Genomic DNA, 17,503 nt, shown 5'->3' on the forward strand with positions numbered 1-17,503 from the left:
GCCCATTCCTCAGTCTCCCCTGCCATAAAATGGGAAGAAGCCTGTTTGCCACTTCCGAAGTAGCTCGTGACCAGGAGCCGTCCAGCCCGTGACTCTTTTTTTCCTTTCCCCCTTTTCCCTGTTGCACTCTTCAAAGCGGTGGCCCGCTGTTGCCATGGTGACGCAGCCCTGGGTGACGTTGCTTAGAAATAATGACAACTGGCGGCAGCGGGGAAGCAGAGCCAGGGTGGTGATTAGGCTCTGGGGAGGGCCCTGTCTGGGCGGAGAGGCAGCACCAGAAGGAAGGCCTGGGAGGGCCAGCTTGATGGAACAAGTCGTGAGTGCTGATGCTACCTGCCTCCTGCAATTAGCAAGCCTGTTACCCAATAAGGCCGGGTAGCGTCAGCCTGCAGTGCATTTGTATAGAATATCCATTTTGTTGCCAGGTTTACCCTTTTTCATTCCTCAGCGCTCCTGGTTCTAAGTGCAGTAATATTTGTTGTTGATTTCCATTCTAGCAGCTCAGTTTCCTGAAAGATAAGAGGAACTGTTGACTCACACCGTTTTTGGAGCCTGCTTTGTACTTGGGACATGAGTCATGCCTTGTCAATGGTGATTTTTTTAAAAGTGTGGCAGGAAATTGATTTTTTTTTTTTTTTAACTTCTAGGGTGAGTGAAATGACAACAAAATTAAAGTCCTATTTCAGTCGATTGACCTCTCCTTGATCCTGAATTCCTGGGTTCTATTTTTTTGTGCTGAAGTCAAATGGTGCTCTGTAGGGAAATTCTTATTTGGTTAAATATTAATGAAGTACCGTCACCTGCCTGCCTGACCCTGCTGGTACCTTTCCCACAGTGTTCAAACGAGTCTCCTTCTGCATCCTTCTGGGGGCTTCTGAACCCTTCAAACATCCGGTCTACCTAACCCATATCTGGTTCCGTGACAGAGGAGTTGCGTTCTGCAAAGTTAGTGGGGTGGGGTTTGGCATTGGACGTGGAAATGATCTCAGAGAGACAGCGGTGAGTGATGGCTTGAAGCGAGATCTTAATTCTCTGCTCAGGAATTGATCCTGGGCAGCCTGGGTGCAAACCAGGAGTCCTAGCTGACTAGCTAGAGGTTGGAAGCAGGGTTGCCCTGATTCTTGCTCCCTGTTGAAAGCAAGAATGTTCCAGGGAGGCAAAGGCTGTAAAAACAGGTATAAAGTTTATTGTTGGATACACAGCACCACACGTGGGAGAGCACACAGAGAAATAGTTTAAGACAGAGGCAAGGCGAATACACACCCAAAAGAGGAGTGAGGGTGTGGGCGTCTCCCTGAGTGAGCAGCACACCCGAGAGGTGATTTAAATCGCTTATATAAAGCACGGTTCTTCCAGGTTTTTGCTTTCCTTTGGCCAGTTACCTTGTTTTATTTCTCACACCTGTCTGGACCCAGGGCCCTCCCTGACATGCATGTGCATCTTTTAGCAAAGATGGATTCCAGAGCAAAGCATTCTGGTGCAGCATCAGGATCTATTATGGCCTGGCACCCCCTCCTTTTTTCACCCCCAGGAGTCTTTCTGCGCATGAGTGATTGGGGAGGTCTCCTTGACCCCAGGAGGGGTTGAAGTGGTCATCTTACCTTTCTACTCCAGCAGAGTTCAGCTCCTGCCATTAACTTTCTCCTTGACGCGTCAAAGAGAAGCAAGATACCAACTTAGCCTGACAGGTCTCAGCTCTTCTCAGCCCAGAGGCCCATCTACCGCCTACCTGAAAAAGAGGTTGGAGAGCTAGAAGGTTCTTCCCGGCAGAATCTTTCTGGGATGTATTCAACACCGGATTGCAAATCTCAAGAAGGATGGGACCCGGCAGTGGCACTGCCTCAGGGGACCGGGACGGAGGAAAACGTACTCTCTCTGGTCTTCAGAGAGATGTTAATCCCCCCACGAACCCCGTGTTGAGGGTCCGTGTGGCTCAGAAATCGGGCCTTCACTGGGTGGGGAACACCAGGGCCAGGGATGGGCCGTCTTGGAGCTCAGTCTTATCAGGAAACAAATTCACATCCATTTTTAGAATCTTTTTTTTTTTTGGCTGGCAGCCTTCAGGAGCCAGTATTGTTCCCATTCAGAAAGTTCGAGACCATCCTCCAGGTGCAGGAGCAGAGCCGCTCCCAGTACCACACCAAGAAGACGGGGCCAGGGAGCTGCCGAGCTCTCAGTGCACAGAAGCATCTGGGCGCTGTTCTAGTGGAAGAGAAAATGTGAGGAGGAGGAATTAAGCCTCTGGGGTCCCAAGACCAAGATCTGTGTCCTTTCTCAGCCTAGGGCCGAAGCATGTACCACCTGTCCTTCCCGGGCGCTGAGCACAGAACCCCGCCAGCTCTCCACCAACCTGGATGCCCCCTTGGATCCGAGCTCGGGAACAGGACCACAGTGAGCTCCCCAAATGTCCCCCTCTCCCCACCGGTGCGCCTCTCAGATCCCCCAGCTCAAACAGCCAGCTCTCAAATCTAGGCGAAACCTCGTCAAGCTGATAAGATTTCCAGAAGAGTTCCTAAAAATACGTTTCTTCTTAAATCAGCCCAGCCAATCACTACGCAATCACAGGGCTTTAAGGACAGAAGTGGCCTTAGAAATTGTTGCACCGTCTTCATGCTTAGAGCTGAGAAATCGGAGTCCTGGAGAATAGCAGCAAGAACAACAATAGACAAGGAATATTTCTAATCACATCATGAAGCTGGAACAAAGCAGATCATCAAGGCAGCACAAACTATGGGCCGTGTAGGATATTCAGTCACTTATTTGTCCATTCATCCCCTTACCCATTCAGCAAATGTTTATTGCGAGCTTACCATGGGCTAAGGTTTGGGGGTTACCCTCAATGTCAGGGATACAGATGGGCCCTGTCCTCGTAGATATCACATTCCGGTTGGAGGAGAAAATGAACAGATAACTAAGTAAATATATAGGTATCAAGGGCGAGCCAGAGTGAAGAGGTAGGACTGATAGAAGATCACATCAGGGAATTCCCATCGTGGCTCAGTGGAAATGAATCTGGTATCCATGAGGATGTGGGTTCGATCCCTGGCCTCACTCACTGGGTTAAGGATCCATTATTGCCTTGAGCTGTGGTGTAGGTTGAAGACTCAGCTCAGATCTCGCATTTCTGTGGCTGTGATGTAGGCTGGTGGCTGCAGCGCCAATTCAACCCCTAGCCAGGGAACCTCCATATGCCATGGGTGAGGCCCTAAAAAGACGAAAGAAAGAAAAGAATATCACATCAGGAAAGGCCTCCCCCAGGCTGATATCTGAACATCTAGGAGAAGCACATTCTCAGCAGGGGAAGAGCAGGTCAAAGCCCCAGGCAGGCCCATGTTTGCCTGCTCAAGTCCCAGCCAAAGGAAAGGGTGGCTGAGGGGGTGTGGTCAAGGAGAGAGGAGATCAGGTGTGGCTATAACCAGGCTCTTAGAGTTCACATTCTGGAGGTGGGGGACCCACCAGAGGTGTCTGAGCAGAAAAGTGACATGGTGTGGTTACATCCTCAAGGGAACCCTCAGAATAATGTGTTGAGATGGGCCTGCAGGGGACAGGGCTTAGGAGGCTGCTGCATCACTCCAGATGAGAAATAATGGTGCAGAGGACGGTGGCCACAGTGCAGGTGGTGAGAAGGGGCTAGACTCTGGATCTGTTAGGAAGGTAGAGCCAACGGCATGTCCAAATGGATCAGACATGGACTATCCGAGAGGGGGCGGGAAGGAAGAGGTGGGAGAGAGAAGGGACCGCATTTGGGAGTCACCACTATCTCGTGGCCTTAAAGCTGTAAACTGGAGCAGAGAATGCTGAAGCACAGGCCTGATGGATTTCACAGCCAAAACGCCTGTGTTCTGGCTCTTTCCTCACTCCCATCTCCACCATTCAGCGTCCACAAATATGCTGGCCTCCCCCTCCTCCTCCAGTTAACACTGGCCACCAGGCATAAAGGCTTTGAAGCCTCTCATCCTTATTACTTTTCACCCGAAAAACACCTCAAGTGCTTCTAAGCTAGTCGCTGGGTCTTACCCAGCTGTTACCCCCAGGTTAGTGCTGCCAGCCCAGGGATCTGTCACTGGGCTCTGCCCACCGGTCTCCTGTGTGCCCTTTCTTCTCCTTGACCCATGGGGCCTTTTCATGGCACCTTCTGCAGCTGCTGCTCACTCATTTGCAGGTCACGTGATCATCGTGTGCTGAGCCCACAACTGGTCCAATCCCTCTGGGTTGGGGATTCTAGCCATGCCCGCTTCTGACATCACTCACACTCATGCATGTGTGTGCACGTACACACACACACACACACTTCATGCTTCGCTCAGAAACAGTCACAGGACAGCAGATACAATTTGCACAAGGCGAACAAGAGCAGCCCTTTCACGCAGCTCCCCAACTTCCAACACTCCACGGGTCCTCTGGTTGGAACCCCAGCCTTTGTGTGGCTTTAACTCATCCCATCTGTGAGGCCCAGACCCTTGAATCTAACATCCGCTTTCCGCGCCCCTGCGCCCCGCTTTGTCCAGGGTGGGTGGGAAAGTGACGAATCCACACTTGTTCCGTTCAGAGCAGGCATCTGTGTCTCCCCCAGGCTGAGCCTCCCCTGGAGCTGGTGGTCTCGTCCTTCCCCTTCCTCTGGACGTCTCCTCAGGCCCACACTGCCCGCCTGGCCTCGTATCTCTCCTCCTGCTCCGAAAAGAAAGGGAAGGAGGGAGAGTGATGGGAGAAGCAGGTTCTCGCCCCCTCCCCTGAGTCTTTGTAGGGGGCGGCCTTACAGCTCTGTGAGCAAACCTCAGGTTCACAGAGGTCACCTCCCCAGGTGCGCACAGGTAATTCACGCCCATCTGCCTGCAGAGCGAGGGGCGTTCAAGCTCGCCCAGCTGCTGCATGGGCTTCATGCAGCCCCCAAGACTCCAGGGGGCTCCGGGCACTGAGCGCCTCATTTCCCAGCACTCCCTCTGCCTGTGCAAAGGCCACAGAAACCTCCACCTGGAAAGTCAGCAGTGACTTCCTCGTTGACATCCAGCCACCACCAGTTGTTCACATGCCCTCAATCTTGTGGCGCTGAACATTTTTGGCTGCTCGGTCCACCTTGAAACCCTGACTCTCTCTCCAGCCCCCTTGATGTTGCACTATTCAGAAGACCTTTTGTCTGTCATTGTTCTTTTCCTGCGGTGTCACTTGCTCCTCTTCTCTCTGTCCCCCTCCAAATAATGGAACAAGCTGACCTGGAGCTGTTCAAGCCTGTCTTTTTTCTCTCCTAGGTATACACACAGGTGTGACGATTGATATAAGTGTTTCTCTCTCCCTCCCTTTTCTCTCTGTCTCTTATTTTAGCCCCTCTGTGGTTTTCGCTGTCATTGCTGTGAACATTAATTCCAGCTACATATCCATGACCACAACCTCTGTGTCCCCATTTCCATTTGCCCGTCTCCCTACCATCCTGGGCAGAGCATCCGTGTCCTTCTGCCCACACAGGATCCACAGGTCGAGGTCCTCTTTGACTACTCTCTTCCCTGCACTTCTCACGCCCAGTCGCCCCACATGCTCTTTTTCTGATGCTCTTACCCCATCGTGATGTGGAACCACCCTCCCCCTTTCCCTTCTCACCCCTGGATCAGTGGGCCTGGATCCGTCCTTTTCTCCTGGACCATTGAGTCTCCAACCAATTTCACCATCTCTGAGCTCTTCTAGTTCCAGTGCATCCCTGGTGACACTACCAGAGGGAGCTTCCTCCAGTTGGAGTCTTGTCCGGGTCTCCCGTGCTCCCAATATCGGCCAGAGTAATGATCCTGATATTTTATAACCTGGTCTACTTAGACCGACAAAGCCTATTCTCAATGGCGACAAAGCCTAGACCAACAAAGCCTATTTGCAATGGCGGTAATACTACCCCCTAAAGAGCACCTTGGAGCTCTGAAGGAGCATTGTACCCCCGTTGTCCTAATGACCAGGGAACATCTCTGGAATGCACGGGGCGGAAGGAAAGGATTTTGACGTCTTGCAATGGCTGTGACGCCCTAGGAGTGAAGAACTAGTCTGATCTCGTGAGTCCCGAGTGTCCTGCTGGACATTCACGTGCACAAGTCCTGTTCAGTGTGACTTGGATCAAGATTTTAACTCTGTTTTATCTATTTGCCCAAAGTGGTTTTTTTTTTTAATTTATTTTTTAAGTTTTTGGGACAGTCTTTTGTGTGTGTGTGTGTATGTGCGTTTTTTGGGCCACACCTTTGGCCTCTGGAGGTTCCCAGGCAAGGGGTCTAATCAGAGCTACAGCTGCTGGCCTACACCACAGCCACAGCAACGCCGGATCCTTAACCCACTGAGCGAGGCCAGGGATCGAACCTGCAACCCCATGGTTCCTAGTTGGATTTGTTTCCGCTGCGCCATGACAGGAACTCCCAGGACAGTCTTAATATAACTGAATTTTTCAAGAACGTAACCACCGTTGCCACAGGTGTGGCCAAAAAGAAAAGAAAATGCAATGACCGCAGATTGAAGCAAAATGATTCTTTAACTTGTTGGGAACTTCCACAGGGATTATTTGGCCTTTTGAAAAGCCACATCACCTGTCCCACCGATGTTGGCCTGCCATTGTGCCTGTCACACCCAAAATAATGCCACATACTTGCAGGTGTGAACATCTGGCCGCTTCATTTCGTCTTCTCATAGACCTCTGCCTAAGCATGGAAATTCGAAAACACACGTTATTTTATAAACAACTACTTCCTTTGATGTCTTAGTCATATGTCAGTTATGGCAATATGTTGATTTTTTTTAATGTATACATAGCAGCTAGATCGTTTACAATTTTCATTTGGTGGTAGCAAAAGTTATGTTACAATAAGTGCGTCCAAAAAGGGGGGTGATGGCAGTTGTTTGTGTGCAGGCAGATGAACCAGCCACTTCGGCTGGTGAAAACAGAGAGAGGGAGAAAAAAGGAAAAAGGTCAGTTGGAAAGCAGTCCTGGCCACCAGAGGCTGTGGCCAGGGAGGAAATGGCTCTTCTGACAGAGACTTCTCTGGGATTTCAGGCCTAGATTGCAGCCTGCAGCTCGATAATTGTTCTGACTGCAGCCACTGGGTCCTGGACAGCCAGGAAACCGGTAAGTGCTGTCAGTCTTAAATGGTACCTAATACAATTGCTTTTATTCTAATAAGAGCAGCTTCTAACTGAATTATAAATGTTTAGAGAGAAAACACAGGCACAGTAAAAAAAAAAAATTTGAATACAAATATGTGCTGAATATATTATATCTGGCTGTAGTTTCAGGAATATATTTAGAAATTGCTCTTCTTCTAATTGAAGATGGAGTTTCTTTCTCTGCCCATTCCTGGAAACTACAATGAAAACAGGCTAGACATTTTCATGGGCTTAAAGTGAGCCTTGGATTTTTTTCAATTTTTTTGTTTTTATTTAATGATTTTTTTTTTCCCGTTATAGCTGGTTTACAGTGTTCTGTCAATTTTCTCCTGGACAGCAAAGTGACCCAGCCACACATACATGTCTACATTCCTTTTTCTCACATTATCAGGCTCCCTCATAAGTGACTAGGTATAGTTCCCAGTGCTACACAGCAGGATCTCATTGCTTATCCATTTCAAAAGCAAGAGTTTGCAGGAGCCTTGGATTTTATGAATTTCTCACTTGTACTTTAAGACACAGGGTCCAAGAGAAAAAAATTTTTAGTGGGGGAATTTCTGCTTTTATCATTGCTATCATGAAACATTGGCTTATCTGATTGACTGTGTGGCCTTGGGTGCCCCAGTGTTTAATTCCCCCTATGGAAATGTATTTGAAAGTATGTTCAAAAGAAGAAATAAATGGAGACGTGAAATGAAGACATCATTGGGAGCCATGGTTTTTCCCTGCTTAAGATGAATGAGTGTTTGGAATTAGATTTTTTTTTTATTAGAGTACAGTTAGTGGATTTACAGTGTTGTATCCACTGCTACCTTATAGCATAGTCAGTCACACACATATATACAGTCTTTTTCTCATATCATCTTCTATCATGTTCTACCCAAGAGACTGGACATAGCTCTCTGTGTTTTACAGTAGGACCCCATTGCCTGGCCATTCCAAATGTAATAGTTTGCATCTACTAACCCCAAACTCCCCATCCATCCCACTTCCTCCTCACCTCCCCTGGCAACCATAAATCATCTCGCCTTTCCATGATTGGTTTCTATTTTATAGATAAGATCATATCTGCCATATATAAGTGATATCACATGGCATTTGTCTTTTTTCCTTCTGACTTCACTCCGTATGAGAATCCCTAATTGCATGCATGTTGCTGCGAACGGCATTATCTTGTCCTTTTTAATGGCTGAGTAGTATTCTGTTGTATTTATGTACCACATCTTCTTGGTCCATTCATCTGTCCATGGACATTTAGCTTGTTTCCCAATCTTGACTATTGTGAACAGTGCCACAGTGAACATAGGGGAGCATGTATCTTTTTGAATGAAAGTTTCATCCAGATATATGTCCAGGAGTGGGATTGCTAGATCATATGGAATTAGTTTTCGAAGCGCATCTATCAAAAGTTTGTATAACTAATACTCTATGAATGACTTCATACCTTATACCACTGTCGCAGAAAGAAACTTTCTACTTTCTTTAAATTACCCTACATTTACTTTATAGCAATGTGCAACTCTTAGTGAGGAAGAGTCATTTCCGTGTGTGTGTGTGTGTGTGTGTGTGTGTACATGAACGCAGATGTAAATAAAGCATATCAACACCTTATCCAATGCTGACAAAGTTGAGACACCAAATAGAGGATACTTAAACTATTAATTATATTTCTTTGCAGTGCATACATTTCCGGTTTGGGTATTTTCATTCTCCATGATTCCAAACAAGGAAACTAGGGTTCTGAGAGCTCAGGTGACTTTACATAGCTGTTCAGGGTAGAGAAGCCACTGACCAGAAACCAGGGTAGGAAATTTCCTTCTTACTCCTAATCCATGCCAGAGTTTCCAAGCACTATTTCATGTATGTTTCCAATAAAAAAAAAAATCAGTGTGTCTAGAAAGAAAAATCTTTTTTAAGGACAGTTACTTTTGCTGAACTCTTCAATCTTTTTCTTGGAAAAGTCATTGAGGTTCTGTATTGTTTTGGTGGCAGGACCTCTCCCATTTCTGTATTTTTTATGGGTCCCCTGGCGTTCCCGTGGGAAAGCCCCAGTCAGGGACCTCTTCTCAGTGGCTGTGGTTTCGGGGCAGGATTATACCCACTGCTGGAAGTCAAGTGGCTCTCAGCCCAGGGCTCCAGGCGGCAGCCACTCTAGGTCCCTCTCCTGCCCGGGCATCTGCATCTGACAGGTGCAGGATGTGGCCAAGTGACGAATCAAGGGGGGAGTGCACATGGAGGGCCTTTTAGAATTAAGCTCCAGAAACAGGTGGGGATGCTCAGACATCAAGAAAGGAAAAAAAAAAACTCATGTTTAAAAACTATATTTTAAGAATCGTAAAGATTAAAAATAGGAACTCCACGGTTCTCCAGATTAGAAATTTGGAAACTCAAGGAGACATAGTTTCTTTGTTGTAATTAGATTTATGCAAAATAAAGTTAAAGGCATCCCATAAATTACTTAATGGATGATGAGTCCTTGACTGTCTGACTCAGAAATCGGTTTGTTTTGCAAAGATCCTTTAATCAGCTCCCTAGGAGGCTGTTGTCTGGCAGACAGTGAAAATACCTGTGATGACCAAGAGTCAGCTGGAGAAGCTGAGCACTGCAGAACGATTTTCCTTAAGGCGGTCTTACATTTTGATCAGTCTCAGTCTCAAGATGGGACATGATTCATGTGTTTCCCTTTAGAAATGTACACACTAGCTACAAAGGGTTGGCAAGGCCAGTCATCTGGGCTCCACAGCCCTGGCTTGTCTGGGGAGGGGCTGGAGGGCAGGGGGCGGGGCCTGGGGGAGGTCCCGAGTGGTAGAGCGAAGGGCTTTGCCTCCCAGACTCAGAGGGCCTGTCACAGAACGAGAGCAGCAAATGCCTTCCTGCAGTCAAAAGTCACAGCTTTCTGAAAATCTCACACCTAGGAGAGTTTTAAATATGTTTTGCAAAATGATGTGTCATGTCAGCGAGGGCCCTAAAAATAGATCTGGATTATTTTGGAGCGTGGGACAGCAAGTCCTTTGGCATTTCAGGAACTACTGTACTGTTCACTGTCCTTGAACTTCCATCTTGCCTTTCCTTTGAAGGCGAGACAAGCAGTGACGTCTGTATTCATCATACCTGGGGCCAGATGGAGAGGACAGGTAGGACAGAGCAGCCCCGCTGTAAAGATGCTGGTGTTGCGGGACTAAGGATCAAGCTGCTGGCCATCAATGGCCACCAATCCTGTCTCGGCCAAGGGTCCTAGAAACCCAGCTATGCGTACCCCACCAAAGGCCTGCTTCGTTCTGAGCACACTCTGCCAGCTCTGAGAGTCTCATTTTCAGACTCTTGTAGAAAGGAGTCTTACCTGGAACACATTTCTCAGGGGTTTTCTGTGTAACCTAGTTTTATTTTGACTGATCAGAAACACAGCCACTGGGGAAGCCCTTGGCCAGCCCTCTTGGGATTGTTCTTGTGGAAATCAGTGACCCCAAGACCCTGTGATCAGCTCAGGGTAGACATCCTGGTTCCCTCGGCAACCCCAAGGATGCCTGGAAGGAGGGTGGCAGGAAGTGCTCACCATAGCAGCCCTCAAACTCAGGGTGCTTCGGAGTCACCCCCAGAGGGCTTGCCGAAACACAGATTGCTGGGCCCCTGCCTCAGCGTTTCTGATTCAGAACCTTTGGGCTAGAGCCTGAGAATCTGCACTTCTAATAAGCTCCCTTGTACCCACATACCACAATTTGAAGATCACTGGGCTGGGAGTTCCTGTTGTGGCTCGGTGGATTAAAAACCCAACATAGTGTCCGTGAGGATATGGGTTCAATCCCTGGTCTAGCTCAGTGGGTTAAGGATCTGGCATGGCCACATGCTACAGCATAGGTCGCAGATGTGGCTCAGATCTGGCATTGCTGTGACTGTGGTGTAACCCTCAGCTGCAGCTCCAGTTTGCCCCCTGGCCCTGGAACTTCCATATCCTGCACCTGCAGCCATAAAAAGAAGGAAAAAGAAAAAGAATAAAAATTACAAGATAATTAAGAAAAAAAAAAAAACCCAACAATGGGGCTAAGGATTGAGGATTTTGAAGCTGAAATAATTTATCCTTGGGGCAGCTCCCCGCCCTCACGGCCAACCTACTTGTCAGCAACAGGGCGAGCCAGGGGCACTTGCTGGATTTTTCCTGCAGGATAACACTGAAACTCTTTTCAGAGCCTATTCCTTTAGGCAAGACTTTGGTCTGTATTAAAATACAGATGCTCTTTGGCGGAGGATCAGGCATTTATTTGACAAACATTCATTGAGCATGTTCCATATACCAGGCACTGAACTGAACTCGGGGGATTTGAAAATAATGTCTGTTATGCACACAGAAGTTTATCCTGGGAGAGCCAGTTGGATAAATCAATATTTGATTCCTGGTCAATTAAGGAATAATGATGTCTATTTAAAAATAATCCCCAGGCAGCATTGAAAGATGGGCTATAGAGAGGCCATCAAAGGGGGAGTGAAGGAGGTCAGGTGGAAGCCCCCCTTCGGGGTTGGGGGTCAGTGAGGGCCAGCCTGGTGACCCAGCAGAGTCTCAAGGGCAAGATGATGCTGTCCTCTGTGAGGGGGCTTAGAAGGGTGGGAGGGGGAGAGAATATGGGGTGGCCCAGTGCCCGAAGAGGATGGGGTGGGGGGGCGGGGGAAGGGATACCAACAAAAACATAGGCCAGACAAATAACTGGAAACAAGTACGTCAGAATTCTGTCCAGGTTTTCCCCGCAAAGGGGTTAGTCGGATGGGATTGACTGCAAGGTTGGGAATAGAAGTGAAGCACGAGTAAAAGGCAGAAGCAAAAGCAAAGCATTGGGAGAAACTTAAACAAAAACTGGAAAATAATGGGAGCAGGAGACCCTACTTCCCAGAGCAGCCGCAAAAACGTCCAGGAAAAGTAACGAGTGCCTGGCATCTAATAGGGCCAAGGCTGACAGGTATGGGAGCTTTCTGGGATTTAGAAAGAGGTGCCCTCTCCCGCTCTGGGCAGGTGGGCTAGAAAGTGCCACCCCCTCCTCCCGACTCACCCAGGGCACTGGGAATGTAGTCAGCAGCTCTGCTGCCACCAGGCCTCAAACCAAATAGGCCTCCTGTCACCCGGGCAGCATGTTCCGGCTTGGCGTTGCCTCCGTGGTGGCTGCTGGGTCCCAAAGCCTTTTATTCATTTGTGGGTTGGTAGCTGCTGGAGGAAGACTGCAGACTCAGGGTCTGCACTTGGGGAAGCTTCTCTGTGGGTTCCCTTGGGCTGCAGAGTAAGGTGGTCTGAGACATGAGGGGCGCCCCAGAGAAGTGGCTCCGAGCACCCCTGGGCGGCCAGCTCTCTGATCTCAGAATCTGTGCCTGGAGCAGATCCACCCCAGGCACGGCCCTGGTCATCGATAGAACTCCTGCAAAGAGGGAGCCTAAAGTGGATTTATTTAATAAATATCTATAGAGCAACTCCACCTTTCACCACCTTGCACTCAGACAGCACTTGACTGGTCACAGAGCAGTTTTGTTTCTTCTGTACTCAGTCCTTCGTGGCAGCAACCATGGAATGTAGGTGGGAACTGTCATCAGCATTTTACAGATGAAGAAACTGGATCGCTGAGAATTTGATTTACCCAAGGTCAGAGGAAGGAACCAAGGCTGACTCTTAGGAAGGTGCTTCCACCATTCTAGAAGGTTCTGTAGCCAAGTGAACTGCAAAAACCACTAAGACAGCCCCATCAATAGAAATACCATGTGAGCTAAATATATAATTCTGCATTTTTTGGAGGGGATTTAAAGCAAGAGAGTTTAATTTTAATAATAATATTTAATCCAACTAATTTGAAATATTATCAATTCACCATGTAGTGAATATGAAACAATAGTAATGAGATATTTTCATGTTCTTTTTTTTTTTATACTAAGTCTTTGAAATTGGTGTGTATTTTATACTCAGAGCACATCTCAATTAAGATGCTGGATTTTTTTTGGAAATACTTGATCTGCATTTAGGTTTCATAAAATTTACAACTGGAAAATAGATTCATATACTCAGGTTGATCCAAGTGTACTACTTAAAAATTTTCCAATAACTGGAGTTCCTGTTGTGGCTCAGCAGTTAATGAACCCAACTAGTATCCATGAGGATGTGGGTTCGATTCCTGGCCTTGCTCAGTGGGTTAAGGATCTTGCATTGCCGTGAGCTGTAGTGTAGGTCACAGACTGGCTCATACCCCATGTTTCTGTGGCTGTGGTGTGGGCCAGCAGCTACAGCTCTGATTCAGCCCCCACCCTGGGAACTTACATATGCCTCAGATGCAACCCTAAAAAGACCAAAAAAAAAAAAAAAAAGTTTCCCAATAACTTAACTGAGGACCATTTAAGTTAAAATTTGCATTCATTACAAATGAAGAAAAAATTTAAATTTAGTTCCTCAGTGGCACTAGCCACATTTCAGGTGCTCAATAACCATGCGTGGCTAGTGGTGTCTACTTTGGAGTGCAATCCCTAACAAGTAACCCTTCGTCCCGGGAGCCTCCAGTCCGGCAGTTTGCTCTGTGTGTGAGCATCTTGTCCCTTGATGACCATGGTAAAAGGAGGTTCTCCTTCCTTGCTCGTTACTGCCCATCTCCTTTGATGGCCTTCCATAACCTAATTTACTTCTATTTTTTAAAATTATTTATTTATCTGCCTTTTAGAGCCATTCCTGCAGCATACGGAAGTTCCTAGGCTAAGGAACTCGAATTGGAGCTACAGCCACCGGCCTACGCAATAGTCACAACAATTCCAGATCTGAGCCCCCTCTGCAACCTACGTGACAGCTCATGGCAATGCCAGCTCCTTAACACACTGTGTGAGGCCAGGGATCAAACCAGCATCCTCAAGGATACTAGTGGGGTTCGTAACCCACTGAGCTGCAACGGGAACTCCCTTCCCTAACCCAATTTAAATCTGCTCTCTCTTCCTCATTCCCTCATTGTGTCATTCCTTCTGGCTGTACCCACTCCAGAAGATAGAGGCTGTGAAGGGCCAAGGGAGGTGGTGTCTTTAATAAAAACAGAGAGCAAGCTGGGAGAAAGATGGATTCCTGAACGGTTAGGAGAGCATCCCATTTGGGTGCAGTATGATCACCTTCGGGAACATCTTTGTCTTACACAAGACTCTGGCCGTCGGAAACCTGGCTCCTCTGATTTTAAAAGCAAGCTTCTCTTGATGGCGTCTGACCGTCTAAGTTCTGGTTGGATTTTCATAGTCATGGGTCATGGCGCCCTCTGTTTCTCCGGGCACGGGGGCGGGGGAGGAGGCGGGGAGGGATATGTCTTCGTCTCTAAAAGTATAAGCAAAAGTGTTCCCCATTCGTTGGACGGGGATTGTTGTTCCTGTGTGATTGCCCGGAATACTCGCATCATTATTCATTTGCCGTCTGTGCATGAATACGTGAAGCCTTGGCAATGACTGTGCTGCCTTTAAGGAAAAGCATCTCCTGCCTGCATCTTTGTTGTTCGGTGACCCCATTGGCTCCAGGTCCTTCAGACGCAGGGATGCTATAGAATATTTTGCAAATATGAACTGCACGTGTGCAGCCCTCCATTTGTTTTCCTCCTCATTCCTGGCGCCTCAGCTCCCCTGAACCCACAGGCAGACCTGTTTCCTCGATCCTTGCTTCCTTCGTCCTTTGTTCTCACGGAGGTGAGAGGTGGCGGTTGAGGTAATTGAGGTGCAGGTCCAGGCTGGTCGGTGAAACCTGACCCAGTGTCACTTTGGCTATTAAACTCATCTCCTTCAACTCCTGAAGTTAAGATCGTGGATATTAGCTGCTGGGAATGCAACGTTGCCAAACGGGCAAGCGGGAGCCTGCCTGGCCCTTAAATATTTCGCAATTGGAAGTTAGGAATGTGTCATGGCTTTCAAATCTGCCAGCATCCTTAAGTGCGCGTACCATGACCACTCATTCAAACGTTTCTACTGACACGTAAAAAAAGGATTGGGATGAGGAAGCTCTTTCCACTAGTCCCAGAAGATGTCCCACTAAGTAAATGTCCCACCAAATAAATGTCCCACCATCCATGAGCTTGAGAGACGCCATTGCTGCTCTTCTGCTGTTAGAGACTCATTCGCGGCCAAAACAGGAGCCCTGCTGCCAGGAAGCTTGCTTAGCTGGGTGTACCGGGAGCTCACTAAACCTAACTGATGACAGGATCTACTTTTTCAGGAAACGCTCGCGAATCCCTCCAGAACCATTGCTCTCTGAACTTACTTGGTGCGTGACGACTTTAAATAACCTCCTTCCAGCCTTCATTAAGTTCTCAGTTATAAATGTTTTAGAAGAACATCCAGGCTAAGCAAGTTGACTCAGGGAGCCTGTGGCCTGTCCAACATAAGAAAATGACCACCTTTTGGTATTTAGTGCTTCATTCATGCTTGACTCCATAGTGTTGCATTTTTAATGTCTTAATGATTTCATCATCCTAGGAGATACTAAAAGAAACAAAATGTGCTGATTTTAGAAACCCGAATTGACTAGTTATGTTTTCGCTGTAAACATGTGATTTAACTCCCGTGCTCCACCAAACATTTTCAGGTTGTGACTCCGTTAAAAATGAAACTGGACTAAACGAAAATGAACTTGAGTCCTTGGCGTAGTCAGTGAGTCAGTCACCCGTTAAATCAGTCGATAACTGTGCCCGAGGCACGAGGACGTTCCTGGGCCCGGGACTGAACCTTCACCCCAGCAGTAACCAGAGCCACCGCAGTTGACAACGCTGGCTCCTTAACCAGCTGGGCTCCAGGGGAACTGCCTATGGATAAATTTTTTTTTTTCCCCAGGCACTCAAGCACAAGGGAAACAGAAATGGAAAATACCAACAGGCCTTACCCTCTGAGAGCTTACAGAGTAGAAAGAAACACTAACACCAAGCAGCTATTAAAAGTAAAACATAAGAGATTTGAGGGAAATTTTTAGGAGGCTTCTGCCTGTTCACCTCTGAGTTCAAATCTCTGCCAGCCAGGAAGGATGGTAGGCGTACAGAGCCCACACTTCCATGCGGAATGACAGTATCCTTATTACATAGGGGAGTCACATCCCAAATCATTGTTTATAGCATTTCCAACAATACAATCAATGGCCTAAATGTGAAATTAATTGGAAGCCACAGTTCTAAGACACTGTTTTGGCGGTTAAGCACATTAGATTGAATTGTTTCAGAATGCCTAATTATTGTGTCTGCCACACTCATCTGTTTGAGTCATTCCTAACTTTTGGACCGCTGCCTAGATCAGTTCTGCAACACGATTCAGCCCCCACCCTGGGAACTTACATATGCCTCAGATGCAACCCTAAAAAGACCAAAAAAAAAAAAAAGTTTCCCAGTAACTTAACTGAGGACCATTTAAGTTAAAATTTGCGTAACTTCCCTCACTGTAGCCCAAGCTCAGAGCACTCAGCTGCACCTTTGCAAATTCTGCCGAAGAGCTGCCTCGCTGGTTAAAGTGTCGAGTCCATTGAGTTTGGGTGTAAGTTGATCATTTGATTTTTTGTGTGTGTTTTGCAGGTTCATGATTTAAAAGTGCCTGTGTGAAGTCACTTTTGCTGGAAACCACAGCCTGAGAGCTTTGGTGTTCACATCGTGTTTTTCTGTCAACTACACATTACCCTGCCCTTACGAGTGGATGAAGATACCTCACTTGTCTGACTTTGCCAATTGCTTGATTTCAGAATTTCAAAAGGAGGAAGGCAAAAGAAATCTGCTAAGATCTGAACATCCAAGTGGCTTATTTTCCAGCCTGGTCAATAGCTGTGAGCGTCAGAACTAAACATCCTCCCAAGGAGTGCCATGGTATTGAAGTCGCGTTATTAAAAACAGTTGTGTCTGCGAAACGATCAGGTGACTCGGGCGTTTGCAGCCAGAGATGACACTGAGCAAGCTTCTGCTGTGGCCTGCCGTCTTCGAGTGGGGCGTATTGATGGATGAGTGACTGCCTGCCCATAAATTCTCTCCTCACTGCTTCCTGGATCGGACTTCGTTAAGCAATTTATCACCTACCTGCAGACTTACATGTGGGATTTTTCACAACAATAGTTTTGGAATCATTGGAACTTGGGTCGGCTTCATCCTTTAACCGGAACGAACAGGCTCCAGATTTCTCTCTCACCATGGCTTTGAATGTCGCCCCCGTCAGAGACACGAAGTGGCTAACGTTAGAAGTCTGCAGGCAGTTCCAGAGGGGGACTTGCTCCCGCTCAGACGAGGAATGCAAATTTGCTCACCCCCCCAAAAGTTGCCAGGTTGAAAATGGAAGAGTCATTGCCTGCTTCGATTCCCTAAAGGTAAGAGAGCGCACGTCATGTGTCATATCCATAGCACGTTGGACTTTTCCAGTGGGCGGTTTTTCATTGTAC

General features: G+C 47.5%; 1 protein-coding gene across 8 annotated transcripts in view; it reads left to right on the forward strand.

The window, feature by feature from the left end:
* MBNL2 (muscleblind like splicing regulator 2) overlaps positions 1-17,503 on the forward strand; it is a 159,340-nt gene that overhangs the window by 35,621 nt on the left and 106,216 nt on the right. For 7 of the 8 annotated variants that reach the window (XM_047756178.1, XM_047756177.1, XM_047756171.1 and 4 more), the window contains exon 2: positions 16,656-17,431. In XM_047756178.1, coding sequence (XP_047612134.1) covers positions 17,258-17,431 — 174 coding nt within the window. In that variant the 5' untranslated portion in view covers positions 16,656-17,257. Of the gene's footprint in view, positions 1-16,652; positions 17,432-17,503 lie in introns of those variants that run through there. The other variant, XM_047756174.1, reaches the window with a different exon arrangement.

The sequence above is a fragment of the Phacochoerus africanus genome, chromosome 13 (genome assembly GCF_016906955.1).
Source record: "Phacochoerus africanus isolate WHEZ1 chromosome 13, ROS_Pafr_v1, whole genome shotgun sequence".
Taxonomy (NCBI): Eukaryota; Metazoa; Chordata; class Mammalia; order Artiodactyla; family Suidae; genus Phacochoerus; species Phacochoerus africanus.